This window comes from Lynx canadensis, chromosome B1 (genome assembly GCF_007474595.2).
Source record: "Lynx canadensis isolate LIC74 chromosome B1, mLynCan4.pri.v2, whole genome shotgun sequence".
Classification (NCBI taxonomy): domain Eukaryota; kingdom Metazoa; phylum Chordata; class Mammalia; order Carnivora; family Felidae; genus Lynx; species Lynx canadensis.
The window spans coordinates 6,720,068-6,740,952 of NC_044306.2; the positions used below are offsets into that span (position 1 = coordinate 6,720,068).

The following is a 20,885-nucleotide window of genomic DNA, read 5'->3' on the forward strand; positions in this document are numbered from 1 at the left end:
GGCTTGAATTCATGAGGTCTGAGATCATGACCTGAAATCAGGAGTCGGATGCTTAACCGGCTGAGCTACCCAGGTGCCCAATCACACAAAAATGATTCTAATAAGCATGTATTTACACACTACAGCTGGGTTTGCCTGAAGTTCTGAAAGTCGAAGCAGACCTAGGTCCTATCAAGCTCCTCTTTCCTGACAGTTAATTAAGCTTTGACAAAGTAAATAATTAAAAGTAATCTTCACAGCTGAGAAAGAAACTAATGCACCTTATGTCCTATTTGGAAAATTTTTATTAAATGTGAAAAAAAGGAAACATAGCTTCATGATAACATTTAATAACGAAAATGAAGAAAGCGGGTAATACATTCCCCAGTACAATTGGCACAAAACTACCATCACAGAGTCTACCGAATTAATCTCTGCTTCGAATTTGCAAAGGAAACAGTTGGATCCTTTATTCAGAATCCCCAAATTGCACATTTGCAAACCAAATGCATTTAATTTCATAGGTTATATTTACATTGAGGCTTACAACTTATTATTTAATTTTACTAAGTTTCTTAAATATGTATTTACATAAAATAAACTTTACATCCACGTTGATAAGTATCATGTGAAAAATAACATATATTACCTAAAGAAAAAGTGTGTTCTGCGTTGGGAGAAGGGATGTATGTATACACACGACACAAGCGTGACATCCAAGTATGACCAGGGCTCCAATTTTGTACATCGAGCCCAACAGGGGAATTGCTGATGCACCATATGCCATACCTGAAACCTATTTTCAATTAAACAGTCATCTCCTTAGGGTCACTGAGTTGGAGGTCAAGATTCCAAGGCCATGAGGTGTCTCACTGCCAATTGCACTCATCTGAGGATGATGAAAGCTGCAGGTGATCAAAGAGGACACTCAATTGGATGCACACACAGCCTTCTTCAGACTGGTGTGTGATGGGAGGGACCTGACCAGTGGGGGCTGGTGTCTCAGGAGGTGCCAAACAGGGAGCTGCTATGAACCTGGAGTTCCAGCTGCCTTTATCCAGGCGGCTGAAGACCATTCCCATGGGCTGGCTGGGTGCCTGTGGACAGGGTGGACACAGGGCCATGGTGCATGCCTGGAGAGTGTCCAATTGAGGTTGGGGGCGGGGAGGCTGGAGGCTCATCCTTTGCACTAAGGCAGGTGACTTCCTGAGCACGTGGGCTGCCCCCTTGAGACCACATGCACTTCTCCTTTCTGGACGACACAGACTCTGGCAAAGCCCCACACGGGGGCGTCCTGTGCTCTTGTGGGGCTGATGAAAGGGGGTCCATCGTGGTTTCTTTCGAGGGTTCTGGCACGTGTCGTCGGGAAGCGGGGCCTATCTCTTGCCTGGTGTCTGGATGTGGGGCTTGGGACTCGGAGCCAAACGGGTTGGAGGAGGATCAGGGCTCACCTCAGGACGCTTGACTGGTGCCTGGGCATGGCCAGTGCCCTGCGCCCTAGAGACAGTCTGGTGACCTTCAAGGGAGGCACATCGGGGCCGGTGTTGTCTCAGCTGGACACCGAGGCCTGGATCCCAGGCAGAGCGTTGGTGTGCCGGGGCAGGCGGGGCAGGCGGGGCAGGCAGGGCAGGGGTCCCCACTTGCTGGGCATCCTGCCGGCCAGCAGGCGGGAAGGTGCTCGCTGCAGGTCTCCCGAGAGGAGCAGCCGACGGGGACAGCTGTGTCGTGTCAGGCGTCCCGCTAGGAGGCTCAGCCGGGACGTGCGCCTCCAGCACGGACACCCTCTTGGTGGTGTACACGGGCATCGGCCTGTGCGGATGCTGTGGGAACACACAACACACAGACAACGGCCATCAGTCCTTCCTGCCCACCAAGGACACATGCACGACAAGCACAGCAAAGAAACAGACAGAAACGCCAAGACCTCAGTCCATTGCAAACAACTGGGAGAGACAGGAAAGGATTCTACTGACAGAGGATGAGGGCCTCCAGCTCAGTGCTGATCAGGAAGAAACACTGGGCAGTAGCCCCTTGATGCTTTGATTCCACTGGAGCGACAGACCAGAAAGGTTCTGCATCGTGCCTGCCTCCCGAAGTGGGCAAGCACGTCCATTCATGCTTCCAGGGAAAGTACAGGCGTCCTGCAGGTGGAGGTTTGCGGTGGGGGCTACTGAGTTCCATGGCCAATTTGGGAGTATGTGTCACAAAGAAAGATGCGTGGTCTTCCAGAGAGGCGTCTGGGTGTTGCAAGAGTTTCCTGATATAGTGTTCTCACCGCCCTCCCCCACTAGCCACACTGTTAGCACACATACAAGGGATCCTGCAAAAGCATGGACACCCAGGGGAACTGGGTGAAAAGGACTCCCAGAGAAATCACCTTGGTCAAAGTTGAAACCCCTCTGCTCCCAGGAGGGCAATGAAGCCCACCCCTGCCCCAGGGAAAGAAGGAGAGCAGGAACAGGGGACACTCACCCTCTCACAGTCACAGGGTTCTGTGGATTCCCTCCAGGCTCGCTGCTGCCTTCCTGGGCGTCTCCTGGGGAATCTCTGGAGCAGCGCCTTCCTCTGCTGACCTTCTCGCCTGCACGACAAAACTTGGGAAGTAGAAGGAGCTGCATTGCCTGTCTTCCACATTCTCCTTGGTTCCAGATTCTCCCTCAGCTTCCTGGAGTCCCAGGCCTGGGGGGCCCGGGGCCCATCCCAGTGCCTCATGGTGCACCAGCTGCTTGATGCTTTGTGCCCAAAGGCTCTGCAGTTCTTACACTTTACCTGTGTGAAGGAAGGTGGAGAGACTCAGTAAATGAGCAGGAACCAAAATCCAACTGCAAAGAACATGAGAAGTGTGGGGGATAAGCTTAGGAATCCCCTGGGCTTACACCAATGGGTTAACAAGGCATAAAGAAATTCAAAGCCATAGAATGCTCCCCCAAACACCTGAGTTTGGGTAAATCAGATTGGCACCCCAAGAATAGGGAGGTGCAAAGGCACCCAAAATAGAAAGTGGGTGCAGAGTCCCCAAAATAGGAACGGGCGCAAAGGCTCCCAATATAAAAGTATATGAGATAAGCAAGATCAGGCATGCAGGGAAAAAAGGCCCCCCAATTAGTTCTATAGCAGAAAAACTGCTTTCACAGGAGGAAAAGGCCAAGTTAGGTAAACTGGTGAATTGGACAATGGACACTGCGCTGCAGGCCAAGCAGCCTGGAGAGGAGATGGTTAAAAAAAGAAAAGGTGCCTTCTTAACCCTGAGGCTATTCTCCCTGTCTGTCTCATCCCCTAAGCTGCCAAAGATAAACAGGCACAGCGCCTCCTGTCTGCCCTTAACAATTGTCTGCCTATCTGCCCGGGGCCAGGATTTTGTTTAATACTGACCCAAACCCCAAACACTGTATATCTTCAAAACCCCCATTTTCCTTCACATCCCCAAGTTAATGTTCACAGTATCTTGGTCTCTTTGTGCATGCTCATCACGTTTGTAAGCCTTCTGATCTTAATAAATGAGGGGCAAGAACCCTGATTTGGGGCTCTTATCTTTGCCTGGAGATTAGCCGTCTCTTTCTTTAATCCTGTGTCCCCTTTTTGCTGGAAAAAAGAGAACTTTAGACTTAGACTCTGTGACAGAGAAGGACATATTCTGGGAGTGGGAGATGGGTTCTGGACAGGGTACATCATATACGACTCGTGAGCTCCAGGATATTTAATATGTCTGAACCTCTGTGGGGGGAGGGACCACAGCAGGGATTGGAGATTTCAGACTGAATAGAAATGAGCCACATGGAAAGATTTGGACAAACACCAGCCTAGACCTGACCTAGGTACAAGTGAGTTTGATCCGCAGATCTGAAGATCCTAATGAGCCTGCTGGGGAAATTCCAAGGCAGACCATCCTCGGCTAGGAAAGGATAACTGACAGAAGGACACAGAGCTTGTCATGTGCAATCCCCATCTCCAGAATAGTGGCTCTCCCCTCCCCCCCCCCCCCCCCCCCCCCCCCGCTGCTTCACCACACCTCCAAGGATCCACTTACCCTAGGATCTTCCTCAACTGGCCTGGGAGTCCTGTACACCATGGATACCCTGTGTTGCCTCTTCATTTTGGGGCATTCAAGGGTCTGTAAAATTCCTGCTTGGTGTGACCTGCTGCCATCTACCCCACCTCCTTGGAGGGTCAGATCAGCCTTCCGCGGATAGGGATTTTTGGATTTCCTGAGTCAAAAGAGAAAGGAGAGTCATATTCACATAGATACTTGACTCTTTCATGTACCCCTTCTCCCAACAAGCATGAGGGGGCGTCATGACCTCCAGGTCAAATACAGTCTTCACCCTGCATTACCTCTCCTTCCTGCATGTTCTACACAGTCTCCTGAGGACCCATCCCCAGCAGGAAAGCCTTAGGAAAGGCAGGGGAGATGGTCTTGAATGACTCATTGGAGAGACTTTCATGAAGTCTCTCAACTGTACTCTGGTATGAAAACCACAGGAAATACTGCCCTGACTTACACGAGAAATACTGCCCCAACATACACAAGTATGCTTGACTCTCAAAAAACGGAACTGCCCATTTGACATAAAAGGAAGCCATTTTCAAATACAAAATCAATTCCAAAAACCTAGTATCCCTTCTGCTAGATTGGAATCTTCCAAAGTGAATATCTGAACTCTTTTAATTATGGTTTCTTTCCAGGTCCCCACTCTGAATTTCCTTGTAAACCATGGGAAATGAATATCAAAACTCCGGTGAACTCGGAGTGAATTCTTTAGGCTTTCAGACCCCATGGTGAAATGGAGCAGGATGCTGTCACTGCTCCCGCATGCCCCCACACCAATCAGACTCTGGGGTTCAGTTCCTTTGGAATCTGAACCTCATGTCCTCAGGAACCTTGAGAGCCATCCCTTTCCTCAGTCTCTGCCCTCAGAATACTCTTCAACACTAAAGAGTCCTTCACTTGGTGAGTAGAGGCACATCACAACCTCCATTTCCTCCCTGTCCTATTTCTCTGACAGCTTGTGTAAGGCCCAAATCATCCCAACCCACCTGAAATGCAAATATGCTCCTCCTGTGTGTCAGGAGACATCCAGAATGGCGGGTGGCAGGCGGACTCTAGTGGAGGAGACTCAGCATCTGGCGTGCCCGAGGACTGGTCAGTGAGTGACACTTCCTTCCTTCCCAGACTGTTATACTTGGCCAAGGTCAAGTGACCTCGTAGGCACTTTAATCCCATCTATCCTATCACCTTGTTGCTCCTCAATTCTAGACCCTATGAAGTCATCACTAGGTATTAGACACTAGGTACTAGATACTAGATATTACACACTAGGAACTAATAGGAACTCATAGGAACAAATGTGCTTTAAAAAAAAAAAACAGAGAGTAAGGAATTCATTGATGGGAACTTGAATGTCAGGCATTTTCTCACGAACTTCAGGTGCTTAGCCTTTTTTCTACTCTTCAGGCCTGACTGGCCACTCCCTACATCCCTTTCAGCTCTGATTGGCCCCCAATTCTCCTCTGTGTCACGGAGGGGAGAAATCCTCCAAATACCCAGCATAATCCTCCAAATCTCTCCAATAATATCATTATAGAAAGCCAGCCTTAAAGCTCAAGAATCTCCAGGCCAAGTTGAATGCCATATCCTGTGAATACAGCCAGATTCATGGTCCCTCCACATGTCCCGATCACACCCACCCATAACACACAAATTATGGCCTACAAGGGACTGTGAGTGAGTGAGTGAGTGAGTGAGTAGTGAGTGAGGGCGGGTGAGTGTGCACGGGGGCAGGCATGTATCTCAAAGCCTGTAGTGGGATCCCTGGACTGCTTCCTGAGACCTCTGTCCCTTCTTGTTCTTCCTCTTGGTAGCTCTGGCTCTGCCGGTGAGACAAGGGACTTGGTTAATGGCCGTTGCCCTCTGAGGTGGGATGTCCCTGGCTGAACTGTTGAGCCGGTGGATATTTGGTTCACGGTGATCCTTTCCCATCTCATCTCTGTATTTGGACTGGTGAATTAGGACTGCGTCGGGGGGAAGAGCAAATTCTAGTTTCCTGAGGTTGAGTTCAGACTTGGGACGGTGGCTTTCTTGGAGGCATCTCCACTGGTCTAACGTGATTGCTGGCAGTGGTGTCTCTTCCACGTGATCCTCCAATTGTGGCACCTCGATGTTGGGGTCGGTTTCAGGCCCCCCTTGGGCCGCAGCCGTGCCTGCGTGGTCAGCCTGGAGGGATGTGGATTCCCCAGCACCTGGCTCACTCGCACGGTCTCTTTCCAATTCACTCTTCTGGACGTAAAAGAGGACATAGGCGTGTTGGCTCAGGGCAGACGTCGCGTCACTGGCGGTCACCTTCGCATCATCCATCTTGTACCACTGGCCGTTCCCAGCTTTGATGTAACAGAAGTAATGTCCGCTGTGACAATTCCAGCCCGCGTGCACCAGCACGGCATAGAGCACATAAGTCAGCGACCCCCCGTTCTGCCCAGACACGTAGTGTCGCATGTCAAGGCGCTCAGGATATTGCACTTCCTTAGCCAGTTTGCTGCCCGTGAAATGGCAGAATCGTTTCAATACCAGCATCAGGACCTTGGAGCAAGTGTGCAAAGTCAACGTCTTGGAAGCAGGTACCTTGTCGAGACAAGTACTACAGCGATAGGCATTTTCACCATCCAACTGTTCGGGCTTCACCAAGTGTTGCAAAGCTTGGCTCACACTCTGAGCTGCCCTGATGTCCAGGCTAATGTCCAGGTAAGGGTCCAAAGTGCTGGAGACACCCTGGCAGTGGAGACACTGGATTTGAGACCTCCAGTACCCCCCAAAGATTTGCCGGATGAGGGTGGCGTTTTGAGCCTGAGGCTCTGAAGCCTTGTCCTCACGCAAACACGCTTGCTGCATAGCATCCAGAGTGAACATCAGAAACTCATGGGCATCCTCCTGCCTGTGTGTGTGGAAGGCCGCGAGCAGTTTTGGCGGAGGCCGGATCACGTCTCCCGGACGGCAGAGGGCCCGGGTCACGTGAGCCTGCAGAGCACACAGCACGCAGAATGGCTGCCTCCCACAGCTTCGCGAGTGCTCCTGGGACAGCATGTAGCTGGCGAGGGGTGGTGTGTACGTCAGACACTGCAGGGCCGCATTCGCATAGCACGTGTTCCCCAGGTTCTGCAGGCCAGCCCCAACCGCAGAAGGTCTCCTCCAACTCACAGGTTTCTCTGCGGGGGGCAGACCTGTCGACGTGGGAGCCCAACCGTTAGGCAGGTCGCAGGGTGTGTGCGATGACGGTGCCGGCTTCTCAGGCAGAGTGGGTCCTCCGTGGCCTTCAGCACCACCCGTATTTGATCCGCAAGGTTTGAGGTTTGGAAAGACATGGAACTGAGTCTCCTCTCGGCAGTGGGAAGAGGGCGTCTCCATGTCTCCTGAAACGTGGAGCCTCACGTTGCAGAGCGATGCTTCTCTCAGGAGGCCAGTCTCAGAATGATGGCTGTGGCCCTCTCCTCAGCCCTCGTAAAGCTCGCCCCACCCACCTGACTAGGACCACGTCATCCAATCAGCTACCAGCTGGAGTTGGATGAAGGGTCTTAGGGTGTGGTCACTCTTCTGCAGACAGACGACTCAGCCCAGCCTTCCTCCTGCCCCTCCCTCCTCAAGAGGCACACACACACACGTTTCACCACTTTCTCCACCTCCCTCATTTCCATTGCTCCCTCTCTGGACAGACGGACTTGAGCATTTCCATGAGGTTTCCATGGAAGAGGTAGTCTCCATGTCTCCAGAAACAGCTTTTACAAGATCTCCCATGTGGAGCCTCACATTGCACAGCGATGGTTCTATCAAGAGGCCAGTCTCAGGGGCGCCTGGGTGGCTCAGTCAGTTGAGCTTCTGGCTCCAGCTCAGGTCATGATCTCACCGTCTGTGAGTTTGAGCCCCTCGTCGAGCTCTGTGCTGACAGCTTGGAGCTTGGAGTCTGCTTTGGATTCTTTGTCTCCCTCTCTGTTTCTTTGACCCTCCCCTGTTCATGCTCTGTGTCTCTCTGTCTCAAAAATAAACATTGAAAAACATTTTAAAAAAAGAAGCCAGTCTCTGAATGATAGCTGTGGCCCTCTCTTCAGCCCTTTACAGCTTGCCCCACCCAGCCGACTAGGAACAGGTCATCCAATTAGCTACAAACTTGAGATTCATTTAAAGGTCTTAGGGTGTGGTCACTCTTCTTCAGAGAGACCACTCAGCTCAGCCTTCCTCCTCCCCCTCCCTTCCTTATTGGATAGACACACGTTTCAGCACTTTCTCCTCCCCTCTCATTATCATTGTTCCATTTCTGGACAGATTGACTTGACAGTTTCCAACTTCAGATGAAATTCTTTCTGAGTATCCACTTTCCTTCCAGAGTAACATCAAGTGAGTCAAGGAATGTGGGACATTTAGTTTTCTGGAATGTGAAGGATCATTTTCCAAAGGGAGCTCAGGTATCGTGTTGGAAGACCTTTCTTGTCACCAGCCAGAATCTGTGTGGGTCCACCAAATGTGTTTTTTTTTTTTTTGGAAAGATTACTGTCCATGAAGACTTAGAAAACTTGCGGGTTGTGCAGAATGGCAGCTCCCAGTCTCCAAAGTGTCTTCAAGTATTGCACGAGCCTATCCTGGACTTAGAAGATGTCCAGAGCCTCAGGCTGGCCTAGGAAGCCGTTCTTGCACCTCCATGTTTACCTATGGTGGTTCCAGGGCTCCAGATCAGATATAGGAGCTTTTGTGGACGTTCCCGTGGGCGGAGACACCATCTCCCTTCTTTCCCAGAAGGTGAGAGTGGTTGTGGGGCCCCGATTTGACTAAAAGAATTTTGTGGCAGTTCTGTTGGTCCAAGAACAACTTTCTGGGGCTTCTAGGCTGGCACAAGCAGCCGGTGGGCTGTAGAGGGGATATTAAATTTTATCAGAAGAAGTGTGCCAAGGATGCCCTTCCAGAGGCTTCCATGGTATCAAGGGTTGATCCCGCTTCTGGAGGCTGACTTGGAATATTTCAGGATGCTCCTCAGAAAAATAAATCCTATGTGGTATAGCAGGAATCGCTTTCCTGTGGAGAAACTCTGTTGAAGCTTGTATATTAACAACTACAAAAATAATTCACAGGAAGAAAAGTAATAATGAAAGTAATGATGAATGACAATAACAATCATGATAATGATCATAACCAGGGGATTATATTATTATGTTAATGATAATCATGAGCCTAAGGAGAGGGGAGATCAGAACGGAGCTGTCCCTGAGTGGCATGGTAATGATAGCAGTTCTCTTGGGGTAGTTGGAGTCAGCACTCTAGATTTAACAATGAAATATGTGCCACAATAGAGAGCCAAGCCAGGGGAGCGCTTGAGTCATCCTGTGTCAACCATGGAAGAACAGTCTTATGGGCAAATGTAGAGGGGCCTTGGTACAGCACCCTGAAAAACCACCTTTCAGGAGCGAGGACAGCTGGATAGTAGGGTGTGCCTCCATGCCAGGAATGCAGGGGCTTAGTCCACACCCAGCTGGCGGAAGTACCACCAGGACAGAGATTAATCTCCCAGGGTTCTGTCAACCCTTGTATTCTAGCTGCTATCCCTGATATCTGTCCTTGCCAGACCCATAGATCTCAGACATCTAGATTTTCCTGTCTGGACCAGTTATTGTAGGGCATCATTCTTATTACTCTGTGATCTGCAGGGGTGACACGGGATGGTAGGAGCCATGAGCAGGCATCCTGGAGGACTTGAACTATCAGCAGGTGTGGGGGTTTACTCAGCTGCCAAGAGCCACCTGCCTCAAGTCCCCCAGCCCCCAGAGTGACTGACCAGCGGTGAATGATGGAGGTGGGGAATACCTAGGTCTGGCCACTTTGTTTTAGTTGAGGCCAAGTATGAGGGCCCTACTAGTTCTACAGCAACCTGTGCGGTCGGGCTGATGCTGTAAGGCTAGACTTCTCTCTCCTCAGCCTTTCCAGAGATGTTCCTCTCGAGATCACTGCCTAGTAAACACCCAGCACATTGAACTCTGTCCTGTCTGTTCTCTGAGAACCTAACCTGTGGCAACAGTAAAACGATTCCAGGGAAGATAGGGCTTACACACAGAAGGGATCCAAGTGTGCTGAAGTTGGAAATAACATAAATATCAACAATAGCCAAATTATGGAAAGAGCCCAAATGTCCATCGAATGACAAATGGATAAAGAAGACGTGTATATATACAATGGAATACTACTCGGTGATGAAAAAGAATGGAATCTTGCCATTTGCAACAATGCGGATGGAACCAGAGTGCATTATGCTAAGTGAAATACGTCATTTAGAGAAAGATAAGTATCCTATTATTTCACTTATATGTGGAATTTAAGAAACACAACAGATGAACATAGAGGAAGGGAAGGAAAAATAAGAAAAACAGAGGGAGGGAAACCCTAAGAGGCTTTCAAATACAGAGAACTGAGAGTTGCTGTTGTGGAGGTGGGTGGGGGTTGGGCTAAATGGGTGATGGGCCGTAAGGAGTGCACTTGTTGGGATGAGCACTGGATGTTGTATGTAAGTGATGAAGCACTAAATTCTACTCCTGAAATCATTATTACAATATATGTTAACTAATGTGGATTTAAATAAAATTCAAAAATTAAAAAAAAAGAAAGGAAAATAACATAAAGACTGATGATATGCCTTGACATCCTTTTTGTTGATTTGAACGTTTGAATTGTCAGCAAGAAAGATGTCCATAAATCGATATGGACAGAAAATCAGATTGGTGTGGGACAAGGAGAAAAGGCAGTTAGTGGATGCTTCCTCACCTTGGATTACAAGATGAGAGAGAGAAGCAGTTGGAAGTAAATGGAATTGGAAGTTTATTTTTGTTGTTGTTTGTTTTCTTCTTTAAATTTTTTAATGTTTATTTATTTTTTGAGAGAGAGAGGGAGAAAGAGAGAGAGAGCATGCAAGCAGGGAAGGGCAGAGAGAGAGGGAGACAGGATCTGAAGCAGGCTCCAGGCTCTGAGCTGTTGGCACAGAGCCTGATGAGGGGCTCAAACCCACAAACTGTGAGATCATGACCTGAGCCGAAGTTGGACACTTAACTGACTGAGCCACCCAGGAGCCCTTGTTGTTCTTGTTCTTTTTTTTTTTTTCCAATTGAAATTTCAGGCTGAATGATGCCACAAGTTGTTGAATTGCTCAGAGAATGGATGGAATTGAGAAGGGGTACTTTCAAATAAAGTGTATACGCTTTAAATTATAGCACAAAATTCATGACACAGCAGGAAAGAATAGGTACCAAACACAAGTGCAGGAATAAATTATCTGAGATTAAAAGTCATTCCTCTGCTGTTCTGAGGGAGGGGAGCGAAAGTGTAGGACAATGTTAAATCTAGTGGTAAAATTACCTGTTTCATTTGTGAGCTCGTTTATACACAATCTGAAGAATGTGAAAGGAGGGTCAGTGGAGACTGCATGGTAATGCCAGAGGTGGGACATGCTCTTCGGTGAGCATGGAAGAAGGAACTGGAGCGTGTGGCTTACTAGGACTGCCGGGCATTTTTGGAGAAAGAGACAAGATGTCCTTAGATGCAATGGAACACTTACTGTATCCTCCGGTTTGATTATTTCCTCTTGGAAATTTAGGGAGTTCTAAGCCAGAAGAGCTTATCTCTACAACTGTAAGCATTCCACTCAAATGTGTAAATCAACTGTGAATGACACGGAAACAAAATTATTTACTCTATTCCATTATGTAGTAACACTCTTGTTTGTTTCCCCACTAACCAAGAAACAATGTCTAAAATTGTGTTCCCCATTTTCTTTGGATAATTAATCAATTGTTAATATGCTCTTGAAAGTATGTGGCCAGTGGCCAGCAGTCAAGGAATCATTTTTAAAAATTTTGTTTTTCTTGGGGCGCCTGGGTGGCGCAGTCGGTTAAGCGTCCGACTTCAGCCAGGTCACGATCTCACGGTCCGTGGGTTCGTGCCCCGCGTCGGGCTCTGGGCTGATGGCCCAGAGCCTGGAGCCTGTTTCCGATTCTGTGTCTCCCTCTCTCTCTGCCCCTCCCCCGTTCATGCTCTGTCTCGCTCTGTCCCAAAAATAAATAAATAAATAAAAAAAACGTTTAAAAAAAAAAATTTTGTTTTTCAGTCCATATTCCCCCCAGTTTCGTGTCTGTAGAATCCCACTGTGTCTGATGCTGTGCTTCATTTCCAAGACATACCGTGTTTCTCGGTACGCAGAATGCACTCCAAAGTACTTAGGAATGAGTCAAGGAATGAATGGATGCTCTAATAGCATTTCAAGGTGTCCTTACGTCTTGTCTCTCTGACTTGGTGTGAGGGCTGCAATTTTGTATGAGTGGAGAATCCAATCAAATCGAACAGGGTGTGTCCCACAGGCTGCAGCTGTTTAGGATCTAGTCAGTCAGGGTGTGACCCTGGAATGTTGCCCTTGAATAGGTTTACTAAGGGTTTTTCCCAGTATAAAAGGGAAGTGAACCAGGTATTTGTCTTGAGAAGAAACGGAGAAGTCTGGGACACTGGAAGAAGAGGAGAACAAGAGGAATCGGCTGCTTGCCTGTGGAACTCACCACAGAATCTGCTTGGCTTCACCCTCTCTCCTCCAACTCTGGGTTCTGGTGAGTTCTCCACATAGTGACATGGGAGCTGGCCTCATCCCCTTAAAATTCTGTAGATACTATCTCTCTTTAGACATCTGTCTAAAATCATTTTTTTAAAAATGTTTATTTATTTATTTATTTTGGGGTGGGGGGGTTGTGCAGAGAGAGAGGGAGAGACATAATCCCAAACAGGCTCCTCACTCAGTGTAGAGCCTGACATGGGGCTCGATTCCATGAAACGCAAGATCATGACCTGCGCCAAAATCAAGAGTCAGACAGTCAAACGACTGAGCCACCCAGGCACCCCTAGACATCTGTCTAATCAAAGCAGCTTCTGATGATCTTTATGTTTCATTGTGTCAACATTTAGGCCACCATTCTCACTCCCTGTTTCTGACTATTTATGTCCCCTTCCCATATTGATCTTGAATCTACTTAATTATTTTAACTGCCTACCCTAAGATCCTAGATCTTTGTTTTCCAACAAAACAACTACCAGCCACGTGTGACTATAAGCTGTAAAGTCGTAAAATTAGGGGCACTTGGATGGCTCAGTCAGTTAAGCATCCGACTTCAGGTCATGATCTCATGGCTCGTGAGTTCGAGCCTCTTCGGATTCTGTGTCTCCCTCTCTTTCTGCCTCTTCCCCCCTCGCACTCTTTCTCTCTCTCTCAAAACAAACAAACAAATATTAAAAAAAATAAAGTCATAAAATTAAATAACTGACCTTCAGATCTCAGCAGCACTGGCAAGATTTCAAGTATCCTATAACCATTTGGTCTGGCAGTTACTGTATTGTACAATGCAGATATGGGGCATTTACTTTACCTTGGGAAGTTCTATTGGCACAGTGATCTACATCTTATGTTTCTATAATTTTTCATGGTAAATACTTCCTTTTCTGCTTTTCTGCATTAATTTCTTTCTATGGATTTCATCAAGTAATAAATAGACTTCAGTTAGCATGGTTACTGTGGAGACTAAATAGGCAAATATATGTAAGTCTGAAAGGGCACAATCACATCTTATACAAATTTGACTTTCTTTTTTTTCCCCGAACCTCAGGTGCAAATGGATGAGTTAATGATCCCTTTGTTCATGATGCTTTTGCATTATTTCTCCACGAAATACATTCAGTTATTCTTGATGTCAGGGGAAAATTGGTTTATAAAAGTCCATGAATTGATTAACACCATTGTAATCTTAGTTGCTTGATATCCAAGTCTAGGGGAGACCAGAGAGCAGGAGGGGACTGAGGCTTCAGAGAGCTGCCATGGATACTGGAGAACCATTGCTAGGGCATACAGCAAGAAAAACGAAATCTGAGAAATTCCGCAGTGTTCGTCTACAGGTGGAAAACAAACCCTATGTGTGTCATGAGTCCGGAAGCACTCTGCTCTGGAATCAGGGAGGGAACTGAAGAATTCTGAATGCCATAGGCTACTGAATGCACACAACACAATGTTTATCATGTTCTGATTTGTAAGAGATCTGTATTTTGACCTTTATTTTCAATCCCAGCTATAATCTGACATTTGACCCTGGGATAGGAGTGACCTCTTACACCCTGTTCTTAGAGTGCACCACTTGTGATTTGTTGGGCTAGGGGGTCACACCCAGGTGAAGGTCTGGGGCTTCCTGACAGGTGAGTCTGGAAATTGTGCACAGTACTGGATCTCATGACTTTTTTCTCCATCCTCAGCTTTGCCTGCTTAGTTCTTGGACTGTCTGTGAGTGAGAAACCAGAGAAAGATACCTGGCAACTGACTTGTCGACAATGCAGGCACCGGTGAGTTGGGACTGCATCTTTCTGCTGAAATTACACCCTAGTGCCATATGATGGGCAGTGTTTCCTATTGGCATGCATGTTGCAAGCGGAATCGGGTGATGTTGAGGCATCTGTGCTCTAATTTCCCCAGCATTCTGGGATAGTTGTTATCCATCAGGAACTTATCGATAATGAATTCCCTTCTTAACATTATGCAAATTTATGAGAGCTTCCATTAGGCTTGTGTATTTACAGAAGAGATAAGAGAAGTCTTCCTTCTCTCATCCAGCCCATGGCCCCAGTGACAGATAATTCACTCATTAACCATATTTTTGGATGGAATAGGCTTAGAATGGTGGTGATTGAAAGTGCTAGAGAAGAGTGAGAAGAGTATAGTCCTATAGGGAGGTGGGTGTTTCAGCATGTGACTATAATTAATACAGTGTTACAAGACCTGATGTGAGCCTTGTTCAGTGTTGAGAGGAACAGAAGAGAGGTTTAGAAAGACTGAAGAATCAGTTTATGTTTTTTTTCCCTCCATCTTATTGCATTGTATTCTATTGTACTTTCTCATACAGTTATTAGAATTTACACTTCTGAAAAAATTTTAAAAATATAATTAAACCACCACTATCATGCTTGTCCCCAATCACACATTTTTACCTCTTAGTAATCAACCTTTCGTCCATATTTGACAACTGGAAAGAATTTGGAGGGAGGAGTATTTTCTTAATTGCACTACACACACCTAAAGGAGAGAGAGTATGGTAGGTAGAATAAAATTAGGTTCCTGAATAAATTTCTGAAAAACTTGTTTGGATAGACCCAAACAAGTCATGAGGTTTCCGTTATCCTTTAGCATGGAGACAAGTAAAGATACAAGAGAAACAGTGATAACTGGTGTCTGAGGTCCCAGAGAAGATTGGGATTGGGAGTCCTCATGGCATAGGACTGGTCAGGGCAAGACTGTCCTCAGCACAGCCATTTCAGAGGACCCTGGCTCGTGCTGCTTGTGTTAGGAACACCTCAGTTCTGTAGCATGAAGAGAGCCATCTATGAATCTTGTTCAGTTCTGAGGAATGCTCACAATTCCTTCAAGCTTTTCTGACATTTTAGTGATCAATAATGTCTTATATTTAGTGCGGGGTTGCTAGACAGGAAACGCTCCCTACATATATGCCTTGGATCCTTCAACATTCATAACATGTGAATAAACCACTTTGTAGATGGGGGACAAGAAGTTCATATAGAGAATAAATTAAGCCAATGATTATGGTTTAAAAGCAGCACACCATAGCTATTATTTGTCTTTTGATGAATCTGTAGAGTTACTTGAAATTAATAGGGAAGAGAGTTTTAGTTATGAATTTTTATGTTTATTTATTTTTTGAGAGAGAGAGAGAGAGAGAGAATCCCAAGAATTGCACAGCCTGATGTGGGGCTTGATCTCATGACTGTGAGATAATGACCTGAGCTGAAATCAAGAATTGTTCACTTAACCGACTGAGCCACCCAGGTGCCCCTCAGGCAAATATTTTATAATCACCTGTCAGAAAGTTCTAATCACCAGGTTATTGAGACACGTCCAGGTTATATGACACCACACTTCATGCGATTTTCTTTAATGAAGTATTATGAAGTCAGAGTGTGTAGATCTCTGTAAACATATCCAAAAGCTCCGCACCGACAGTGAACTGACGGGACCCCCCAAAATACATATTGATCTTTCTACACACCCAGCTCCTCTACCTCCTTCCTCAGTGCTGTCATCTCAACCCTCCTAATCTGGACATCGGTAGGGAGTGCTCTGTCTAAGCCAGAATATCCATGATGTTTCAGGAACCAGTGACATTTGAAGATATAGCTGTAGACTTCACCAAGGAAGAGTGGGCCCTGCTGGACACATCCCAGCGAAAGCTGTTCAGAGATGTGATGCTGGAAAGTATCAATCATCTGATCTTTCTGGGTGAGTCTGCCAACACATATGTTTGCGTCCATCCATTCACTCATTGAGTAAATATCTAGAACAGCTCCCCATATCCCACTCCAAATGCTGCCCTGATTCTTTCATAACTCATAACTATGTGAAAGGAAGATGTTTCTTCACCTTGTACTTTTTGGCATCACACTAGATTGCAATCTTGACCACAAGTTCGTATCTTTCTTGGTACTCAGTCTCCAGCATTCAAAATGGAACTGGAAATTCACTGGATATTTTAATTCATAAATTGATTAAACATTTGAAAAATAATGACTGTTTAGTCATTATGTGGAATAATGAGACCGGAGTTGTGAAAATAACATAATTTTGATTATTCTTGTGGCTCTTATATTTACTGGATGTGTTTGAAAATAATTTTTAACCCACTGTGGAGATATTGATTCTCTCCCATTTGGAGAAGACTGAGGATTCTGCATTCTTTCTCTGAACTTGTGGGCGGGTATCAGCATCTAGCATGTTCATTGTTTTTGCCTCCAGTCTGGATTTCCTCCTGGTCTGATGAAGGACCTTCAGTGTGGTTTCTTCTATTGAAGGTGTCATTACAGCTGACCTTCCATCATCTCTTCATTCGTCCTTGGTAAATCCTGCCCTGGACTTGGTTATAGCAAAGATTAATTTGCACAGAACTCAAAATCCATATACTTCCCCTTCCTCCCACCACCCCCCAACAGAGAATAATAGCTGCAAAAGATCCTTCCAGTTGGAGCAAGAAGGAGAGCTGCAGAGTGAAGGAACTGGGTTTCTCCAAGAGCACAGTCCAGGTGAGCAGCAGGGATCTGTGGGTCAGGAGGAGCAGGTGCCTACTGTGAGTGTGTCCTTTAGAAATACTCACTGAAGATTCTGTCAAGTGAGTGATACTTTCTAAAACAAAAGTGAGGACATTGGGGCAAAATTCCTCATGTGGTTACAATCCTTGCATAAATCAATCACAATGCATGTGTCCTCTTCCCCCTGTCTTTCCCTTTAGGGAAAAGGATATTCATGCAATTACTGCAGTGAAACATTGGTGTAGCAGTCCTGATCCTCCTATTTAAAGATTTTCCAACCATTTGCTGACCCAACATCTTTCCACCACTTTACATCTTTTGCATAATCAATCCTCATTTTTTTCTTTCTTTTTTTTATTAATATGAAATTTCTTGTCAGATTGGTTTCCATACAACATCCAGTGCTCATCCCAACAGGTGCCCTCCTCAATGGCCATCACCCACCCTCCCCTCCCTCCCACCCCCTATCAACCCTCAGTTTGTTCTCAGTTTTTAAGAGTCTTTTATGGTTTGGCTCCCTCCCTCTCTAACTTTTTTTTCCTTCCCCTTCCCCATGGTCTTCTCTTAAGTTTCTCAGGATCCACATAGGAGTGAAAACATATGGTATCTGTCTTTCTCTGTATGACTTATTTCACTTAGCATAACATTCTCCAGTTCCATCCACGTTGCTACAAAAGGCCATATTTCATTCTTTCTCATTGTCACGTAGTATTCCATTGTGTATATAAACCACAATTTCTTTATCCATTCATCAGCTGATGGACATTTAGGCTCTTTCCATAATTTGGCTATTGTTGAGAGTGCTGCTATACACATTGGGGTACAAGTGCCCCTATGCATCAGTACTCCTGTATCCCTTGGGTAAATTCCTAGCAGTGCTATTGCTGGGTCATAAGGTAGATCTATTTTTTAATTTTTTGAGGAACCTCCACACTGCTTTCCAGAGTGGCTGCACGAGTTTGCATTCCCACCAACAGTGCAAGAGGCTTCCCGTTTCTCCACATCCTCGCCAGCATCTATAGTCTCCTGATTTGTTCATTTTAGCCACTCTGACTGGCGTGAGGTGGTATCTGAGTGTGGTTTTGATTTGTATTTCCCTGACGAGGAGCGACTTTGAGCATCTTTTCATGTGCATGTTGGCCATCTGGATGTCTTCTTTAGAGAAGTATCTATTCATGTTTTCTGCCCATTTCTTCACTGGATTATTTGCTTTTCGGGTGTGGAGTTTGGTGAGTTCCTTATAGATTTTGGATACTACTCCTTTGTCTGATATGTCATTTGTAAATATCTTTTCCCATTCCGTCAATTGCCTTTAAGTTTTGTTGATTGTTTCCTTTGCAGTGCAGAAGATTTTTATCTTCATGAGGTCCCAATAGTTCATTTTTGCTTTTAATTCTCTTGACTTTGAAGATGTGTCAAGTAAGAAATTGCTACAGCTGAGGTCAGAGATGTTTTTTCCTGCTTTCTCCTCTAGGGTTTTGATGGTTTCCTGACTCACATTCAGGTCCTTTATCCATTTTGAGTTTATTTTTGTGAATGGTGTCAGAAAGTGGTCTAGTTTCATCCTTCTGCATGTTGCTGTGCAGTTCTCCCAGCACCATTTTTTAAAGAGACTGTCTTTTTCCATTGGATATTCTTTCCTGTTTTGTCAAAGATTAGTTGGCCATATGTTTGTGGGTCCAATTCTGGAGTCTCTATTATATTCCATTGGTCTATGTGTCTGTTTTTGTGCCAATACCATGCTATCTTGATGACTACAGCTTTGTAATAGAGGCTAAAGTCTGGGATTGTGATGCCTCCTGCTTTGGTCTTCTTCTTCAATATTACTTTGGCTATTTGGGGTCTTTAGTGGTTCCATACAAATTTTAGAATTGCTTGTTCTAGCTTCGAGAAGAATGCTGGTGCAATTTTGATTGGGATTGCATTGAATGTGTAGATAGCTTTGGGTAGTATTGACATTTTGGCAATATTTATTCTTCCAATCCATGAGCATGGAATGTTTTTCCATTTCTTTATATCTTCTTCAATTTCCTTCATAAGCTTTCTATAGTTTTCAGCATACAGATCTTGTACATCTTTGGTTAGATTTATTCCTAGGTATTTTATGCTTCTTGGCGCAATTGTGAGTGGGACCAGTTTCTTTTTCTGTTGCTTCATTATTAGTATATAAGAATGCAACCGATTTCTGTACATTGATTTTGTATCCTGCAACTTCGCTGAATTCATGTATCAGCTCTAGCAGACTTTTGGTGAAGTCTATCGGATTTTCCATGTATAATATCATGTCATCTGCAAAAAGTGAAAGCTTGACTTCATCTTTGCCAATTTTGATGCCTTTGGTTTCCTTTTGTTGTCTGATTGCTGATGCTAGCACTTCCAACACTATGTTAAACAACAGTGGTGAGAGTGGACATCCCTGTCGTGTTCCTGATCTCAGGGAAAAAGCTCTCAATTTTTCCCCATTGTGGATGATATTATCTGTGGGCTTTTAACAAATGGATTTTATGATGTTTAAGTATGTTCCTTCTATCGTGACTTTATTGAGGGTTTTTATTAAGAAAGGATGCTGAATTTTGTCAAATGCTTTTTCTGCATCAATTGACAGGATCATATGGTTCTTTTCTTTTATTAATGTGATGTATCACATTAATTGATTTTCAAATGTTGAACCAGCCCTGCATCCCAGGAATGAATCCCACTTGATCATGGTGAATAATTCTTTTTATATGCTGTTGAATTCGATTTGCTAGTATCTTATTGAGAATTTTTGCATCCATATTCATCAGGGATATTGGCCTGTAGTTCTCTTTTTTTGCTGAGTCTCTGTCTGGTTTAGGAATCAAAGTAATGCTAGCTTCATAGAATGAGTCTGGAAGTTTTCCTTCCCTTTCTGGTTTTTGGAACAGCTTGAGAAGGATAGGTATTATCTCTGCTTTAAATGTCTGGTAGAATTCCCCAGTGAAGCCATCTGGTCCTGGACTCTTATTTGTTGGGAGATTTTTGATAACTGATTCAATTTCTTCACTGGTTATGGGTCTGTTCAAGTTTTCTATTTTTTCCTGTTTGAGTTTTGAAAGTGTGTGAGTGCTTAGGAATTTGTCCATTTCTTCCAGGTTGTCCAGTTTGTTGGCATATATTTTTTTATAGTATTCCCTGATAATTGCTTGTATTTCTGAGGGATTGGTTGTAATAACTCCATGTTCACTTATGATTTATCTATTTGGGTCATCTCCCTTTTCTTTTTGAGAAGCCTGGCTAGAGGTTTATCAATTTTGTTTATTTTTTCAAAAAACCAACTCTTGGTTTCATTGATATGCTCTACAGTTTTTTTTAGATTCTATATTGTTTATTTCTGCTCTGATCTTTATTATTTCTCTTCTTCTGCTGGATTTGGGGTGTCTTTGCTGTTCTGCTTCTAGTTCCTTTAGGTGTGCTGTTAGACTTTGTGTTTGGGATTTTTCTTGTTCCTTGAGATAGGCCTGTATTGCAATGTATTTTCCTCTCAGGACTGCCTTCGCTGCATCCCAAAGCGTTTGGATTGTTGCATTTTCATTTTCACTTGTTTCAATATATTTTTTAATTTCTTCTCTAATTGCCTGGTTGACCCATTCATTCTTTAGTAGGGTGTTCTTTAACCTCCATGCTTTTGGAGGTTTTCCAGACTTTTTCCTGTAGTTGATTTCAAGTTTCATAGCATTGTGGTCTGAAAGTGTGCATGGTATGATCTCAATTCTTTTATAATTATGAAGGGCTGTTTTGTGACCCAGTATGT

General features: G+C 45.1%; 1 protein-coding gene across 1 annotated transcript; it reads right to left on the minus strand.

Moving 5' to 3' along the window:
* Positions 1–5,767: 5,767 nt before the first annotated feature.
* Positions 5,768–7,375, minus strand: LOC115511440 (ubiquitin carboxyl-terminal hydrolase 17-like protein 6). The gene has a single exon (XM_030311841.1). The coding sequence runs from the start codon at positions 7,373–7,375 to the stop codon at positions 5,768–5,770; it is 1,608 nt and encodes a 535-aa protein (XP_030167701.1).
* Positions 7,376–20,885: the final 13,510 nt, after the last annotated feature.